The sequence below is a fragment of the Carex rostrata genome, chromosome 12 (genome assembly GCF_964058835.1).
Source record: "Carex rostrata chromosome 12, lpCarRost1.2, whole genome shotgun sequence".
Taxonomy (NCBI): Eukaryota; Viridiplantae; Streptophyta; class Magnoliopsida; order Poales; family Cyperaceae; genus Carex; species Carex rostrata.
Genome location: NC_135929.1, coordinates 7848993 through 7868522, shown reverse-complemented (window position 1 = coordinate 7868522; position 19530 = coordinate 7848993). Strand labels below are relative to the sequence as shown.

The 19530-nt window shown below is 35.1% G+C and overlaps 2 protein-coding genes and 3 pseudogenes across 2 annotated transcripts; 3 read left to right on the top strand and 2 right to left on the bottom strand.

Annotated features, from left to right (window-relative positions):
- Positions 1-535: 535 nt before the first annotated feature.
- On the bottom strand, positions 536-1827 carry LOC144563220 (chalcone synthase 2-like). The gene is made up of 2 exons (XM_078312650.1): positions 1650-1827; positions 536-1536 (listed from the first exon to the last, which is right to left on the bottom strand). The coding sequence occupies exons 1-2, from the start codon at positions 1825-1827 to the stop codon at positions 536-538; spliced, it is 1179 nt and encodes a 392-aa protein (XP_078168776.1).
- A 2542-nt stretch (positions 1828-4369) lies between these two features.
- LOC144562800 (chalcone synthase 2 pseudogene) lies at positions 4370-5364 on the top strand (annotated as a pseudogene).
- A 1873-nt stretch (positions 5365-7237) lies between these two features.
- On the top strand, positions 7238-8106 carry LOC144563584 (chitinase 2 pseudogene; annotated as a pseudogene).
- Positions 8107-13466: 5360 nt separating this feature from the next.
- LOC144563215 (chalcone synthase 2-like) lies at positions 13467-14814 on the bottom strand. Its single transcript, XM_078312646.1, has 2 exons — positions 14637-14814; positions 13467-14522 (listed from the first exon to the last, which is right to left on the bottom strand). Exons 1-2 carry the CDS (start codon positions 14812-14814, stop codon positions 13525-13527), a joined length of 1176 nt encoding a protein of 391 aa, XP_078168772.1. The 3' UTR covers positions 13467-13524.
- A 1449-nt stretch (positions 14815-16263) lies between these two features.
- On the top strand, positions 16264-17141 carry LOC144563582 (chitinase 2 pseudogene; annotated as a pseudogene).
- The last annotated feature ends 2389 nt before the right edge of the window (positions 17142-19530 follow it).

Below are 19530 nucleotides of genomic sequence, written 5' to 3'. Positions count from 1 at the left end.
TAAATATGAGCTGCTGCAGTTATTCTTACTATTTTCATGAAATTTCTATTGCACAAAGGGCTAGTCACATCCAACTGAATGTACTTTGTTGCGTTCATATGCACTATAGAAAGCATAAGTTTTGAAGAACGAAATATAAGATCTTTTATTGGAATATAATTTAACGCACAATGCCAAGAGGTACATAATAATGTACCAGTATAAGAGATTGACATCCTCGGCGCATATAAAAAAGATTTGCCATACAGTGATGTGCCATTACCGGAAAATTGCACTGGTAATGGGAGTTCTGGTAGTATCATGCTTGCAATTATACAAAATCGCCTATTTAGATTTGGATTTGCAAAGCAGAGTATTTCTTTAATAGCATTTGCAAACCGTCATTTGAACCAAGATTTATTACAGTATTTAAATAAAATAATAATAAAAACAATCATTCAATTACATTCGGTCGCTGAAATTAAACTGTATCTTACCTACTACGCCTACAACAGGAATAAAAGTTACGAGCTTATTTGGGCCTGCCTGATATCTTTTACTGGGCCGTGATGGATAAACTATGCAATACCACGGTCTCTACCGTAAGACCAGGCCCAAATCCAAAAAGCACTCCCCAATCGAGCCCCTCTCCAGTTGTTGCTCTGCCTTGCTCAGCTGATCGCTTCCTCATTTCATCCATAATGAACAATACACAAGCGCTAGACATGTTGCCATACTCGCTCAAGATGTGCCTGGTAGCACGCATCTTCTCCTTTTCTAGTTGAAGCTTGGCCTCCACTTGGTCTAGGATGGCGGGGCCTCCCGGATGCGCAATCCAAAAGATGGAGTTCCAGTCGTTGATGCGGAGAGGAGAGAATGCCTCAATGAGACTCTTCTCGATATTTCTCGATATGAGTCCAGGGACATCTTTAAGGAGGTGGAAGGTGAGACCGACTTCACGAAGGTGGCCATCTATGGCTCCTTCTGAGTCGGGCAGAATCGTTTGTGAAGCAGAAATTAGCTGGAAACACGGCCGCTCGATCGCTAGGTCGGGGTCGGCACCAACTATGAGAGCAGCAGCGCCATCCCCAAAAAGAGCTTGCCCTACCATTGAATCAAGGTGCGACTCCGATGGACCGCGAAAGGTAACAGCAGTGAGCTCTGAGCAAATCACCAATACTCTAGCCCCACGGTTGTTCTCGGCAAGGTCTTTGGCCATACGAAGAACGGTGCCCCCAGCAAAGCAACCTTGCTGGTACATCATGAAGCGGTTTACTGACGGACGGAGGCCTAGGAGTTTGGTGACTTGATAGTCAGCTCCCGGCATGTCCACGCCACTGGTGGTACAGAAAATCAGGTGTGTGATCTTTGATTTGGACTGGCCCCATTCCTTGATGGCCTTGACCGCGGCCTCCTTTCCGAGCTTTGGAACCTCTCTGACAACAATGTCCTGACGTGCATCAAGAGACGACTCCATATAAGCACACATGTTCGGATTTTCTATCAAAATCTCTTCTGTCAAGTGCATATATCTTTTCTTGATCATTGATTTGTCACCTAAAGATTGGTAAGAAAAATTACTTTAGCAATTCATCCTCTAATAACAACACTACAAACAAAGGATATATTTCTCCTATTAGAAAAAGAAAGAAAGAAACAAATAGACTTACACATGCGCTGAAATTTCTGCTTAAGCTCCGTCATATGTTCGCTTTTAGTAACGCGAAAGTAATAGTCGGGATAGTCAGCCTGGTTCAGACAGTTAGTTGGTGTGGCCGTACCGATGGCCAGTACGGTGGCTGGGCCTTGAGCACGTTGTGCCTGTCGGATTTCGTCGATGTTGGCCATGACAAGTCTGTTTTTGACACAGGTAACGGCTAGATGCTTGGATAGTTGATTGTTAAAGCAAGACTAATTAAGAGTGGATTGGTGAGTGGAGTGCGAGAGTGAGAGAATTAATTTATAAGATAGCAAGGTAGAGGCATGGTGTTGGTTGAGGTGGCTTTGTTGAAATCAACGCATGGTATTTGTGGATTGGTAAACTAGTCAAAGAGAAGAATTTTCAATTTCAATTTCAATATATTACAACACAGCAATTTCATAGCAAGCAACTTTTATGGACTGGCCTGTCAAGTGTCAACCACTTTTTGAAGAAATTGTATTGTGTTGAGAGGGTTGTGGACAAATTTTATTTAAAATCAGATTAGTTTAATTTGTGTTCAGATTCATACAGACGGATTTATAATTTAACAAATTTAAAACGGTTTCATATATAAATTATAAATAATAATGGCGCAGAAAAATTACTACGACTTGCTTTTTTTGGTAAAAATTATATTATAGCATGTAGTTTGTTTATTTTACCCTCTACCATAAAATTGTTTATTATTTTAATATTTTTCATTTCAACCGTTTCATTAAATTATATGGTTGATCAAACATAATACAATATACTACGCACACCCTTCAGTAAAAACGCCGATCCAAGTCCTAGTTATTCTTTCTTTCAAAATAGAAAGATAAAAGCTTTAATATCATATTATCATCATCATCTGATATTATTGGATTTTGATTATCATAATTCTCATTCGGATTTGAATTCCGACCGTGTGATCATAATCCACACGAATATTAAAGAGATCACACGAATTGTAATTTGAGCCGAATTTATTGATCAGATTTTGATTGGACGATCCAGATTTAAACTTGAAGTATATCTTAGAGAATCTTCGGACCCGGCATTACCCCCACCTATCTATTCACACCTTTTGACTCGGAAATCACTACAAAGTCAATAAGCTCTGCTAAATTATTCACCAATTAACTTGCTATCGAATTAGTGATGACGATAACAAATATATATATATACAGAGAGAGAGAGAGAGAGAGAGTAAGGCTACCCTACATTGCAATGCATAAACATTTTTGTGTATTGGACTATAGATCACCGAATTTAAAGTCCAAATGACCGATTCAAACCGTTCATCTTGTTCTCCATATTAATATGTGCTTGGAGACCAAATTTTACATTTTTTGGATTTTTTTTACTATTTATTAAGCCACTTTGAAAATCGCTGATTCAACGGTAACAGTAAAATAAAAAGGCACTGTTATATCAACGATTTTTAAAGTGGCTTAATAAATAGTAAAACAATTTCTAAAATTCAAATAATCATTTTGAACCGTTCAATATGATCTCCTTATGAAAATGTATTTGTACATCAAATTTTACAATTTTTAGAATTTTTTTTGATAAATGTATAGAAAATTACTCAATCTACATAATATTCTAGACCATTCAAAAACTGTTATTTTCTATCTAAATAAAAGGAAAAGAATATATAAAATTTAGTATGTATATGCATTTTCATACTAAAACTCATGTTGAACGGTTCAAATTAACTATTTAAACTTCAAAAATGAAAATATTAATCAATTTATAGACTAATATGCACTTTGCTTAGTAACATAGCCTCACTCAAAAGATTATATATATACACGCATTTTCATTGAAATTTATCTCTTAAGACTACTTAATAAATATTCATTGAATAATAGTTTTTACTGGTTAATGAGTCTGCATCGTCTACATTAATCCAAAAGAGCATTTTCTGAGTTAATACATTTGAGCCGTCTGATTTTACGGTTCATTGAATAATAGTTTTTACTGTTCAAAATTAATTATCCGTAACTACACGTGTTCAATGATGAGTTTAGTGCTTGTTGGGTAATGATAAAATGATACAAATCAAAATGTTCCTTATGGATAAATTTGGATAGTAAAGATAAATTTCGAGTAGTTGTGAAAATAGAGTGCAATATACTTGCAGTGGTGGACAGATCCAGTCCTTGAAAGTTTCATTTGCCGTTATGCATGTGCTTCCTTGTTATATAGGAGCATTATTTAATTAGTTTGTCATGTGGTAAGTGGTAACATGTTTAATTTGAAAGCTCCTATCTTTGACCAGTTTACCAATCCACCAATACCATGTGTTGATTTCAACAAAGCCAACTCAACCTACCCCATGCCTCTATATCTGCTATATCTTATAAATGCATTCTCTCACTCTCACACTCCACTCACCAATCCACTCTTAGTTAGTCTTGCTTTAACAATATAACAACGTCTATCCAAGCATCTAGCCGTTATATACCTGTGTCAAAAACAGATTTGTCATGGCCAAGGTCGACGAAATCCGACAGGCGCAACGTGCTCAAGGTCCAGCCACTGTACTGGGCATCGGTACTGCCACACCAAGTAATTTCAGCGCATGTGTAAGTATATTTACCTTTTATTTTTCTTAATAAGAGAAAACCATTTGCATGTTGTATTGTTATTAATGAAACAATTACTAAAGTTTTTATTTATTTATCATATCTTTAGGCGACAAATCTATGATCAAGAAAAGATACATGCACTTGACAGAAGAGATTTTGATAGAAAATCCGAATATGTGTGCTTATATGGAGCCGTCTCTTGATGCACGTCAGGACATTGTTGTCAGAGAGGTTCCAAAGCTCGGAAAGGAGGCGGCAGTCAAGGCCATCAAGGAATGGGGCCAGTCCAAATCAAAGATCACACACTTGATTTTCTGCACCACCAGTGGCATGGACATGCCGGGAGCTGACTATCAAGTCACCAAACTCCTTGGCCTCCGTCCGTCAGTAAACCGCTTCATGATGTACCAGCAAGGTTGCTTTGCTGGGGGCACCGTTCTTCGTATGGCCAAAGACCTTGCCGAGAACAATAGCGGGGCTAGAGTACTGGTGATTTGCTCAGAGCTCACTGCTGTTACCTTTCGCGGTCCATCAGACTCACACCTTGATTCCATGGTAGGGCAAGCTCTTTTTGGGGATGGTGCTGCTGCTCTTATAGTTGGTGCCGACCCTGACCTTGCGATCGAGCGGCCGTGCTTCCAGCTAATTTCTGCATCACAAACAATCCTTCCCGACTCGGAAGGAGCCATACACGGCCACCTTCGTGAAGTCGGTCTCACCTTTCACCTCCTCAAAGATGTCCCTGGACTCATATCTAAAAACATCGAGAAGAGTCTCATTGAGGCTTTCTCTCCTCTCGGCATCAACGACTGGAACTCCATCTTTTGGATTGCACATCCAGGAGGCCCAGCCATCCTAGACCAAGTGGAGGCCAAGCTTCAACTAGAAAAGGAGAAGATGCGTGCTACCAGGCACATCTTGAGCGAATATGGCAACATGTCTAGCGCTTGTGTATTGTTCATTATGGATGAGATGAGGAAGCGATCAGCTGAGCAGGGCAAGGCAACAACTGGAGAGGGGCTCGATTGGGGAGTGCTTTTTGGTTTTGGGCCTGGACTCACGGTAGAGACTGTGGTATTGCATAGTTTACCCATTATGGCCCAGTAAAAGATATCACGCAGGTCCCAATAAGGCCTTACTTTTTATTTCTCTAATTCTGTTCTATGCGTAGTAGGTATATCATATATGTGATTGAACCTCATGATTTTTTATATTTTTATTGAAAAATATTGTATTCCTTTTTTACTCTTTTTGTAGTTTAAGGTGGCTTCATAAAATGAATTTTTCACTGTTCCCCGCATATTTAATTTCTCAAGGATAATAAATCTTGGTTAAAAATTAAAATGATGGTTTGCAAATGCTGCTGAATAAGAAATACTCTTCTTTGCAAATGCAAATCCAAATCTAAACTTGTCATTTTGTACCACCACTACCATTATTAGTGTAATTCTCTGGCACTGGCACACCACTGTTGTGGCAATTTTTATTGATATGCACCAATGATTTCAATCTCTTTGTACCGGTTAAAAAAATATTTGTTTGAACCGTTCACCCATATAGGTTGTGCACTTGTGCATAGTAATAACTAATAAATTAACAAATCAGAAATAATTCAGCAGGATTTAAAATCTCTAATTTGGGCATAATACGAAATGCCCAAATAATGTTTTTTTTTATCATGTAAATAATATAGAAAAATTTTATAATGTTTACAAAATAAACAATGGATTTATAAATTTAACTGATAATTATAATGTGTTGTTTGTACAAGGCAATAAATCCGAAAATAATTTGAGAAAATGGTGAAAACAGACAATCAAACCCTTTTATTATTACATATTTCAAACCAACCCAAAGGCATCTCCTCATCTCCCAGCAACAATCACACAGCTGAAAGAGAGGGGGAGAGATTGGGTAAATAAATCAACTGGCCAAGAACTCTTGAGACTGGATTTCTTAATTAAGTAAACTCTTGACTCAGCGATTCATTAAATATCCCGTAAAACTTGTCCTCTGATTTAAGCTTCCTGCACGCACTTAAACCCATATAATTAAGCTGAAATCACACCTGATACAGTCACGTCACATGTCGTAAAACTGGTGAGAATATTACCCCTACCTGCTCATCATAATACTGCATGAACTGACCAGCTGTCGTCCTGCACCGTACTTATAAAACTGGAAGTTCACGTAATCTATGACACCAGAGTACCATTCACACCATTGTTCTGCACTGGGGGGGTCGGCGCAAATGATATCACACCATTGTGTTTTTGGAGTTGTTATGAGCTGCCCAATGCACTGCAATGAACATATCGGTGGCTTTCTCATCACCGAATTTTTCATTGTTTAAGTTGAGCAAGTCAATGCGCATAAAAAGTATAACAAATTGTGAATATAAATTGAAGTCTGTTAAGTTGAATTGCGGGTTTGTAAAGTCTCCGAGCATTGAACTTCTTTATGTTACTTTGATATAATGAAAAAGAAATTGATTTCAGGGGATTGGATAATATCCTTATTCAGATTTTGAACCTAGCTACGACGTCTCACAATAAAACTATTTTGATTTGTTGGTGTGTTGCTTTTGTAGGTTGTTTTTTATCTGCCACTATTTCTAAACAAGTCCACCATGTTAATTTATTCTTCATAATCCAGAGCCTTTACAACAAAGAGTAGGACTGAGCCTATAGAATGAATATAAAATAACGACTTTACAGCAAACCTGCAATTCAACTCTTATCTAACAGACTTCAATTAATCTATATTCACAATTTGTTATCTTTTTATGCGCATTGACCTGCTCAAGCTCAACTTGTACAATATAAGATAAAAATTTAAAAATATATAAAATCTTATCTGTTAAAACCCAAATTAGCAAGCAACATACTTATAAAATTGATGCTTCAACCCTTTTATATACCCTGCTCTTCTTCTCTTTCTTCTACATCTTTTTCTTGGCACCGATCCATTACCATTACCAATGGCAGTTGCTGGTACCAACTCAAATCTCTTTGCCGAATACATTGGGGCTGACTGGAAAACTGTCACATTCTCTGATATCCTGATTAATCCTAATGTAAAATTTCATTACATATGCTCTTTTGCAATCGACTACACAGTTGCCACGACACCTCCGACCCCAACAAATGGGGATTTTGGTGTCTTTTGGGACACTGAAAATCTCTCCCCAGCTGCAGTCACCGCAATTAAAGAAAAGCACTCCAACGTGAAGGTCGCTGTCAGCCTTGGTGGTGGCACTATCACACCAGATAAATACAAAGTTTACTTCAATGCCACCTCAGTCGACACCTGGGTTAGCAATGCTGTCTCCTCTTTGACCACCATAATACAAAAATACAATCTAGACGGCATCGATATTGACTATGAAAGCTTCAGTGAAGAGATTGACACCGATACGTTCACTGAGTGCATCGGGCAGCTCATAAAAACCCTAAAAGACAATGGTGTGATATCGTTTGCCTCAATTGCACCATTTGCAGATCTAGGCTACCCGGTACGACAGATCATGTATCAAGCACTTTGGGCACGGTACTCTGACATCATAGATTACGTCAACTTCCAGTTTTATGGGTATGGTGCAGGTACGACAGTTGAGCAGTACGTGCAGTATTATGACGAGCAGGTTGCCAACTATCCAGGGGGCAATGTTCTTGCCAGTTTTACTACTGGTAACACGGGTGACATTTCAGCTGAAACAGGTTTCAGCGCGTGCCAGGAGCTTAAATCACAGAACAAGCTTTACGGGATATTTATTTGGTCGGCTGATGATTCGCTGAGTCAAGGGTTTACTTATGAAATCCAGTCTCAAGAGCTCTTGGCCAATTGATTTTATTTAATCCCTTTCTTAATTTCCCCCTCCGTTTCGGTTGTGTGATTGTTTGGTGGTGGGAAATGGGGAGATGCATTTGGGTTGGTTTGAAATATATATGTAATAATACAAGGAATTGATTGTCTGTTTTCAGCATTTTCTCGAATTATTTTCGAATTTAACGACTTGTATACAAACTATACACTTTATTTATCGTGAAGTTTATGAACTTTTGTTTATTCTATTAACAGTGTTTGATATATAATTTATATTATTAAAACATTATTCTCGAATTTTGTATTATGCCCAAATTACAGATTTTAAGTCCTGCTGAATTATTAGTTTGGTTGTGAATTTATTACTACGCTTCAATTACCATTTTAATCGTTTATCCAACCTCGTATCGTATTCGATAAGACAATCTTGTATCGTATTCGATAAGACAATTATGAATAAGATTTTTTTCGTTAGCTTTTCGAGTATGGATAAGAAAATTATTTCATTAACTTATTGAATAATAGTACGTACAAATAAGAGTTATTTCGTATCAGTTACCCTATTGAGTAATTAATAATATATAAAGTTATATATGATAATTCTTTTTTATTTATACATATAACAATATTATTTTATTATTATAATTAGATTGATAAAGAATTATCAAACGAATGTTAATTAATGTCACGCTTTTGATTAAGTTTACTTGACTTTGACATTTTGTGATAATGGGCCAGGAGAGAGAAGGTACATCTTCATATTATTCAAAGGTCGAAAATACAGAGTGTTAGGTAAGAGGCAAAGCTTAGATATATAACCTCAACATTATTTATACCGCCGTAGAAAAAGCAAGATAACAAACATAATGAGAATACTAATTTAACAAATGGGCCGGCTATATATCTAATGTAGGTAGTGATTAAAGCAATAATCAAAGAGAAATTTATAAGAGATTGGAAGAAATTAAAATATGAAGTTTGAATAGGCAAATATGAGATTTAGCCTTACAACAATCACTATACAAGTGATGTGCAATTTATTTGAAGATGTTGTAATATTGATGGAGTTTATTATAAAGCTAGCAGTAGATTATCATTAAAGATTTACAGTAATCTAACAGACATTAATTCAGATCGATTCTGTTTTTAAAAATAGTTATTATAATTTGACAAATTTAAGATAGAAAAGATCAATCATGAGTTTATTTTACATCTGAAAAATCTATATATTATCATTGTCAAACATGTTTAATATTTTAAAATATTCAACAAAAATTTAAGACAATCTCGTATAAAATTTAAGACAATCTATTTTTTGCACTGCGAATTCTATAAGTTTAAAGTGTAAATTTTGATATCTATAAGTAGTTTGCTATTGTTTAATGAGTGAGGCTATGGTATTATGCATAGCGTACGTGAAATGGTCCGTACTATGGATTAATATTTCTGTTTTTAAAGTCCAAATAATTAATTTATATCGTTCAACATGATTTTCAAATGAAAATGTACTTACTGAGCAAATTTTTCATTCTTTATATTTTTTGTACAATTTTTTTATTGGTAGAAAATCACTTGATCTAAAAATTCTAGACCATTCAAAAGTAGTGATTTTTCTGGTTTGGTGTCTTCTATTATTTCTTTAGATATAATTTAAATTTTTCCAGAAAGCATTAATTCGATGACTTTAAACTAGATGATTTTTGTTATCACCTAAATTAAGAAATAAGGTTTGTCATATAAAATGCGCTCTCATCGTCTCCAACCTTTCTCCATTAATTCATCCAAATCACATTAATTCTCAGTACACACAAAATACATAGTTTTACAAATATCGGCAATGCATTTAAATCACATTATTAATTCAAGTTCCAAAAATACATATATAACTTTGTATAAGATTAGGTTAGGTAGAAGGGACGATTGTCATGCGCAATCACTCTTAAAGCACATATAATCTCATTCTAAACATTATATATATACCGCCATTGGAAAAACAGGATAGCAAACTTGAGGGGAATGCTAATTTAAACAAATGTGCTATATAATTTAGGTAGTGGCTAAGCCAATAATTAATGAAAAAAATAATGAAAAAACATAAGAGATTGGAAGAAATTAAAATATGGATATTCGTTTTTGTTATATTAAAATCTGAAAACAGATCGATACTTATGCTCCGTACGACAACTAAATTTTGAATCTTTTTGTTAAGTATGTTGATGAATAATTTCCGACCTACTTGCTCAGACATCAATTTTTGTTGACACCAACTGTATATCTCAATTCAAAATGATTTTCAGTGTGCTCGGTACACCTTCAGAGAAAGACATGGGTTTCGTAGACAACACCAGGTCTTCAAATACATTAAATTCAATTAAGAAAATAAATATCCACATTATCTACCAACTGTGTAGCTTCTCTAGTAGTAAAGCTTGTTGTTCTTCTTCCAGCAATTCATCAAAGATATAGCATTTTCAATAGAACAATATGTCAATTAGAAGAAGCAATGTAGATACGGATATGAAATGTTTCAATAAATTTTATTGCCAACATTAGACTGGTATTATTTAAATCAAAACTGTAAATGAGAAGTTTCATGTTGTCATGCAAAGGAGAATCATAATGCATTAAGGAATAATTATGTCATTTCTCATATTTCACAAGGGTGTAAGAGCAAATTAACTACCTCATCTTTCAAAAATTATATATATTTTTCAAATTATCTTTCAAAAATTGTAAGAAAAACAAAATTATTTTCTTGCCCATGGTTCACCCAGACAGAAATGGTTTTGAAATGTCCATTTTTGTTTTATCTATAGACAAACATGATATTGTTAAAGCAAAAATATTATAAAACATACTCTATGATGCATGTACTGTATCTAATGAATTCAGATCCTCTCCGGTACCGTAATAGGGAATCTTTTACAATTAGTGGATCTTGACCGTTCTTTTTAACTTGGCATGAATCTCAAAGCCCAATAATATTTCCCCCCTATGCTAGTCCGAATCTCAAAGCGACTGGGAGTTAATTTCAAATCGTAAAGTGAGGAGAATCTTTTACAGTACCTGAGAGGATACTTTTCCGTATCTAATAGCCCTCCCGGAAGAACATTTATGAGTAATTAGTTGCAATTCAACTCATTCAGCTTGTATCCAGTGTCCGAGTTTTCATTTTTGAGACCTTCTCAATGTGCGTGCAATTATGATCTGCACTTGACATGATCAGATATATATGATGTAGCCGCATTATTGACCCGTTTATTTAAAATATTGTATTATTAAAAATGAAAATGTTTATAAATATTGTGTTTTACTGAAGGCTTTTTACTATTTACCAAAAAAAAAGTTCTCAATATAATTTCATAATGCAATAAAATTGACAAAATAGTAATCTAAAATTATGAAAATATTAAATAAAAGACATTAAATGTTTTTGATAATTTAATAGTAGAGTTATATAAATATAAGAAGAACACATTACTAATTTGCAGCAAAATGATCTCTTTTTTTTATAGTAATTACAAAAGAAGCACCCTATTTTTTTTTTTTTCCTTTTTCATTGGAGAAATGCAAAAGTAAATTCTACTGTCTAGAAGTAATAAAGAAGAGAAAACTAGAACCAATACCTGTACGGTTGTACTAGCATGGATTTTTATTCTTTTTTTGTAGTATTACACATTTGATTAGCGGGACTCAATTCTTGATCCTTTGCACGCCACCTACCGCTTTCTTTGATTATGATTAGTGGGACCCACTTTAACTGAGAAATAATAATATATAATTATGTAGAAATGAATTAAATAGATAACAATCTATTAGGCTTAGGCGGCAATTTTAGCGGGACCGTGAAATTTTAGCTCTTTTGATTAGTGGGACCCACTTCACTCTACACCGAGATTATTTTGAACCATTATTAAATGTACGTACTACGTAATAGCTGTACGGCCTCTGATATTGTCAGGTATGTACGTATCAAGTCCTCTAATTACAAGTGGGATTTTGTACCTCCTCTCATTTTGTGTACTCAGAGAGTCGGAGTAAACATAGCACAAGTCTTCTGATTCAGTGTAGCCAGTGTAAACAGAGCACAACTCTCCTCAGATTTTTGGGAAACGCAAAAGTTGCATTTTTTCTAGAATTGCGTGACAACACGCCTTTGATATTCTCCCCAGAGAGAACTCCTTTTACTTCAAAGAAAAAAAAAGATGTTTCCTCTAAAGTAACTCAAAAGTTGAGCTTGAATCCAGACGTCCATGTCAAACTTGGGTAAAATGCATCTTCTCCTCTTATCGGACGGTATGGATCCAAACTCAAACTCAGAGTTACATTGGAGGAAACTAACTTTATTCCACGAATGCACGTCAGTTAATTAGAGAGTAATGATTGTCTAGTCTTTTTTCATAGCCCTCTTATTAATTCTCCATACGCTCCTCAGAACATTATTATTATTTTTTCTATATATATAGTAGTAAAATGATTGTCTAGTCTTATTTATTTATTTATTATTTTCATATAGACTTGTATCTTTGCATTTTCAATATCCCAGATCAAATCCTCATCATCTTCCACCACACTAAGCCTCTTACGCTTAGTAAAGCTACATACGTACGCTCTTTGATCCATTTATTTTTAGAATTATTAAAATAAAACATCGTAAGAACACTCTATTTTCCATTAAAAATGTTTTATAATTTTATACTTTATTTTAAAGTTGAATTAACTACATAAAAATTGTTTATTTTTTTTTCGTGACCAAACGAACCTCTAATGACTCATATTGAATTCCAATATTTTTTATTTTTTATTAATTAACTACTATTTGTAGGATTGATGGCGAGTCAGGTGATCCAATGGCTGCGCGAGGAAGCACTGGTAGTGGGCATGAAAACAAGCATGGACATGCTGTCCTTGAAAATGAACCTTTGTAACTTAATATCAATATATATATATATATATATAAATGAGGGCATTGACCCTCATTTTTTCCTCAAAAAAAATGTACCAGTATATATAAGAGATTGACATCCTCGGCGCATATAAAAAAGATTTGCCATACAGTGATGTGCCAGTACCAGAAAATTGCACTGATAATGGGAGTTCTGGTGCAGTATCATGCTTGCAATTATACCAAATCACCTATTTTGATTTGGATTTGCAAAGCAGTTTATTTCTTATTTAATAGCATTATTTTACCAAAGATTATTATATATACTTGAGAAGTTGAATATGCGGAGAACAGTGAAGGGTCTATATTTATGAAACAATCTTAACTACAAAAAAATAATACAAAACGAATTACAGTATTTAAAATAAAATAATAGTAAAAACAATCATTCAATTACATTCGGTATATCTGATCAGAAATTAAACTGTATCTTACCTACTACGCATACAACAGAAATAAAAGGTACGGTCTTATTTGGGCCTGCCTGATATCTTTTACTAGGCCGTGATGGGTAAACTATGCAATACCACGGTCTCTACCGTAAGACCAGGCCCAAATCCAAAAAGCACTCCCCAATCGAGCCCCTCTCCAGTTGTTGCTCTGCCTTGCTCAGCTGATCGCTTCCTCATTTCATCCATAATGAACAATACACAAGCGCTAGACATGTTGCCATACTCGCTCAAGATGTGCCTGGTAGCACGCATCTTCTCCTTTTCTAGTTGAAGCTTGGCCTCCACTTGGTCTAGGATGGCTGGGCCTCCCGGATGCGCAATCCAAAAGATGGAGTTCCAGTCGTTGATGCCGAGAGGAGAGAATGCCTCAATGAGACTCTTCTCGATATTTTTCGATATGAGTCCAGGCACATCTTTAAGGAGGTGGAAGGTGAGACCGACTTCACGAAGGTGGCCATCTATGGCGCCTTCTGAGTCGGGCAGAATCGTTTGTGAAGCAGAAATTAGCTGGAAACACGGCCGCTCGATCGCTAGGTCGGGGTCGGCACCAACTATGAGAGCAGCAGCGCCATCCCCAAAAAGAGCTTGCCCTACCATGGAATCAAGGTGCGACTCCGATGGACCGCGAAAGGTAACAGCAGTGAGCTCTGAGCAAATCACCAATACTCTAGCCCCACGGTTGTTCTCGGCAAGGTCTTTGGCCATACGAAGAACGGTGCCCCCAGCAAAGCAACCTTGCTGGTACATCATGAAGCGGTTTACTGACGGACGGAGGCCTAGGAGTTTGGTGACTTGATAGTCAGCTCCCGGCATGTCCACGCCACTGGTGGTACAGAAAATCAGGTGTGTGATCTTTGATTTGGACTGGCCCCATTCCTTGATGGCCTTGACCGCGGCCTCCTTTCCGAGCTTTGGAACCTCTCTGACAACAATGTCCTGACGTGCATCAAGAGACGACTCCATATAAGCACACATGTTCGGATTTTCTATCAAAATCTCTTCTGTCAAGTGCATATATCTTTTCTTGATCATTGATTTGTCACCTAAAGATTGGTAAGAAAAATTACTTTAGCAATTCATCCTCTAATAACAACACTACAAACAAAGGATATATTTCTCCTATTAGAAAAAAGAAAGAAACAAACAAATAGACTTACACATGCGCTGAAATTTCTGCTTAAGCTCCGTCATATGTTCGCTTTTAGTAACGCGAAAGTAATAGTCAGGATAGTCAGCCTGGTTCAGACAGTTAGTTGGTGTGGCCGTACCGATGGCCAGTACGGTGGCTGGGCCTTGAGCACGTTGTGCCTGTCGGATTTTGTCGATGTTGGCCATGACAAGTCTGTTTTTGACACAGGTAATGGCTAGATGCTTGGATATATAGTTGATTGTTAAAGCAAGACTAATTAAGAGTGGAGTGCGAGGGTGAGTGGAGTGCGAGAGTGAGAGAATGAATTTCAAACCAACCCAAAGGCATCTCCACATCTCCCAGCCACAATCACACAACTGACAGAGAGGGGCGCCTAAGGGCTTCATCCTCAACTGGCCAAGATAGAGAAAGATAGGGAAACTAAATCAACTGGCCATGAGCTCTTGAGACTGAATTTCTTAATTAAGTAAACCCTTCACACAGCGATTCATTAAATATCCCGTAAAACTAATTGTCGTCTGATTTAAGCTTCTTGCACGCACTTAAACCCGTATCAGGTGAAATCACACCCGATACAGTCATGCCACCTGTCGTAAAACTGGTAAGAATATTACCCCTGGGTATATAGTTGGAAACCTGCTCATCATAATACTGCGTGAACTGACCAACTGTCATCCTGCACCGTACTTATAAAACTGGAAGTTCACGTAATCTATGACGCCAGAGTAGTAGAGTACCTTTCCCAGAGTGCTTGATACATGCTCTGCATCAGGGGGTCTGCAAATGGTGCAATTGAGGCAAATGATATCACACCATTGTTTTTTTGGAGTTGTTAATTATGAGCTGCCCGATGCACTCAGTGAACGTATCGGTGGCAATCTCATCACTGAAATTTTCATTGTTTAAGTTGAGCAAGTCAATGCGCATAAAAAGATAACAAATTGTGAATTTAAATTGAAGTCTGTTAAATAGATAAGAGTTGAATTGCAGTTTTGTAAAGTCGGTTTTTTTTATTCTTTCAATTATGCCTTTGTTCAATTCTTTGTTGTATAGACTCTAGATTATGAAGAGTAAATTAACATGATCAGCTTTTTAGAAATAGTGGCAGATATAATTTAACTACCTATGAAATGCCAGGAGTGAAAATCAAAATATATGAAATGCAGTTCAACAAATTAAGACTGAAAATCAAAATATATAGTTTGGCACAGGCCCCGGGCAACATAGTTATTACAAATCACATACATGAAAAAACTGATATATTTCAATTTAAAATAGTGAGGATAATTATCCGATCATTGAACTTCTTTATGTTACTTTGATATAATGAAAAAGAGTAGGACTGAGTCTAGAATGAATATAAAAAAACGACTTCACAAACCTGCAATTCAACTCTTGTCTAACAGACTTCAATTAATATATATTCACAATTTGTTATCTTTTTTATGCGCATTGACCTGCTCAACTTGGACAATATAAGATAAAAATTTAAAAATATATAAAATCTTATCTGTTAAAACCCAAATTAGCAAGCAACATACTTATAAAATTGATGCTTCAACCCTTTTATATACCCTGCTCTTCTTCTCTTTCTTCTACATCTTTTTCTTGGCACCGATCCATTACCATTACCAATGGCAGTTGCTGGTACCAACTCAAATCTCTTTGCCGAATACATTGGGGCCCAATTTCGAAATGTCACGTTCTCTGATGTCCCGATTAATCCTGATGTAAAATTTCATTACATATGTTCTTTTGCAATCGACTACTCAGTTGCCACGACACCTCCGACCCCAACAAATGGCATGTTTGATGTCTTTTGGGACATTGAAAATCTCTCCCCAGATGCAGTCACCGCAATTAAAGAAAATCACTCCAACGTGAAGGTCGCTGTCAGCCTTGGTGGTGGCACCATCGGATCAGATAGCAACAAAGTTTACTTCAATGCAACCTCAGTTGACAGCTGGGTTAGCAATGCTGTCTCCTCTTTGACCACCATAATACAAGAATACAATCTAGACGGCATCGATATAGACTATGAAAGCTTCAGTGATGAGATTGACACCGATACGTTCACTGAATGCATCGGGCAGCTCATAACAACCCTAAAAAACAATGGTGTGATATCATTCGCCTCAATTGCACCATTTACAGATCTAGACTCCCCGATACTGCAGATCATGTATCAAGCACTCTGGGCACGGTACTCTGGCGTCATAGATTACGTCAACTTCCAGTTTTATGGGTATGGTGCAGATACGACAGTTGAGCAGTACGTGCAGTATTATGACGAGCAGGTTTCCAACTATCCAGGGGCCAATGTTCTTGCCAGTTTTACTACTGGTAACACGACTGAAACGGGTGTGATTTCTGCCGATACAGGTTTCAGGGCGTGCCAGAAGCTTAAATCACAGAACAAGCTTTACGGGATATTTATTTGGTCGGCTGATGATTCGCTGAGTCAAGGGTTTACTTATGAAATCCAGTCACAAGAGCTCTTGGCCAATTGATTTTATTTAATCCCTTTCTTAATTTCCCCCTCTGTTTCGGTTGTGTGATTGTTTGGTGGTGGGAAATGGAGAGATGCATTTGGGTTGGTTTGAAATATGTAATAATACAAGGAATTATTTGTGATCTGTTTTCAGCATTTTCTCGAATTATTTTCGAATTTAACGACTTGTATATACAAACGACACTTTATTTATCGTGAAGTTTATGAACTTTTGTTTATTCTATTAACAGTGTTTGATATATAATTTACATTATTAAAACATTATTCTCGAATTTTGTATTATGCCCAAATTACAGATTTTAAATCCTGCTGAATTATTTGTTGGTTGTGAATTTATTACTATGTTTCAATTACTCTTTCAATTTTTTATCCAACCTGTAATGTATTCAATAAGATAACTATGAATAAGATTTTTTTTTTTATTAGCTTATCGGGTATGAATATGGATAAGAAAATTATTCCATTAACTTATTGAATAAGAGTATAAGTAAGAGTTATTTCGTATCCGTTACCCTATATAGTAATTAAAAATATATATAATTATATATGATAATTCTTTTTATTTATACATATAACCCTCCTCCAAAAGAGGAGGGTTCAAATGCCTTCATTTTTTGTGTCTCGATTATGCCTCTATTTTTAAAACTTTAATAACTCAAAATTTAAGATTTAAAAGTCAAAATAAAACCTCTAGATGTGATCTATATGATTTTCTCTATGTACTCGTAGAAAAATATCACATTTCAATTTTGTTTTTATATGAATCAACAAGTTGAAAAATTAATGTCTAGAAATTATCCACATTAGTACGTTTTTTACAAGCTCTTGATGACAACCAAAACAAAATTGAAATGCCATAATTTTTTACACGTGCATAGATAAAATGATGTAGATCAAATCCAATGGTTTTATTTTAGCTTCTAAGTTTTAAATTTTGAGTTATTAAAGTTTCTAAATATGGAGGCATGGTGGAGGCACAAAAAATGGAGGCATTTGAACCCTCATAACAAAATTATTTTATTATTATAATTAGATTGATAAAGAGTACATTTCATAAAAAAAATTATTTAATAATTTATGATCAAATTAATGTATTTTATATAATTTTTTATTGAGGAGGGTTCCAATGCCTCATTTTTTTCATTCCTCATATTTTATATTTTCATTTTCAAAGTCCAAATTATCGATCTGAACCGTTCAACAAAATATTTATACTAAAATATGCATGGAGATGAAATTTTATATTTTTTTGAAATTTGTTTCCTATTTTTTAAGATAGGTACAAAATCACCGTTTTTGAACCGTTCAAAAAACAGTGATTTTCTACCCATCTTAAAAAATAGCAAACAAATTCCAAAAAATATAAAATTTCTTCCCTAACCATATTTTAGTATGGATATCATGTTGAACTGTTCGGATCGACAATTTAGATTTTGAATATGAAGATATAAAATATGAGGTATGATGAGGTATAAAAAAAATGAGGCATTGGAACCCTCCTCTTTTTTATTAGTATTTATGACCAATTAAATGGATGTATACAATATTTTATTTTTTATTTAATTAATAATTTATATATCTTAAATAATGAGATTAAGAATTATAAATGGACTAAAGCATTAAATTTGTTTATATATAGTGATATTAGGTATGCAATAAATTTTATTACGTTATATATATTTGTGGATTAAAACGATATATGCTATCAATTTATTTGTTAGTTATTGTTATTCATTTTGTTTCTAGTTATCTTAATTAATTAGTAAAGGTAAAATATAAGTAAGCTAATTTAATTTAGTGGGTAAAGGTTGAGTATAAGTAAGACTAATTTTAAATGGATACGAGTATGAAAATGTCTTTATTAGATCTGTACCATACCCAATGACATCCCTAGCTAGCTTCAACCTATTATTATATGAAAAAACTACACTATAAAGAAAGGAACAATAAAAGATTCTTTATTAACATTAGATGAAATGTTAAAAATTAGACCCCAATCATTCTATTGAAGAAACCTACACCAGAAAGGTTGCAAACGAGAAAAGCAAGTTTACTATGTCCAATATGGGTGAACGGTTCAAATAAATGTCACGCTTTTAAATAAGGTTACTTGACTTAGACATTTTCTGATAATTAATGGGCCAGAAGAGAAGGTCGAAAATACAGTCTTAGGTAAGAGGCAAAGCTTAGATAACCTCATAATTATTTATACCGCCGTAGAAAAAACAAGATAATGAATATGTTAATTTCAAACAGTCGATTCAAATCATTCAACGTAATGAATATGTTAAAATGTGCCTGCATGTCAAATTTTACATTTTTTTTGGAATTTTTTTACTATTTATTAAGTATTTAACAAAATCGCTATATTCAGACTGTTGAATTTTTG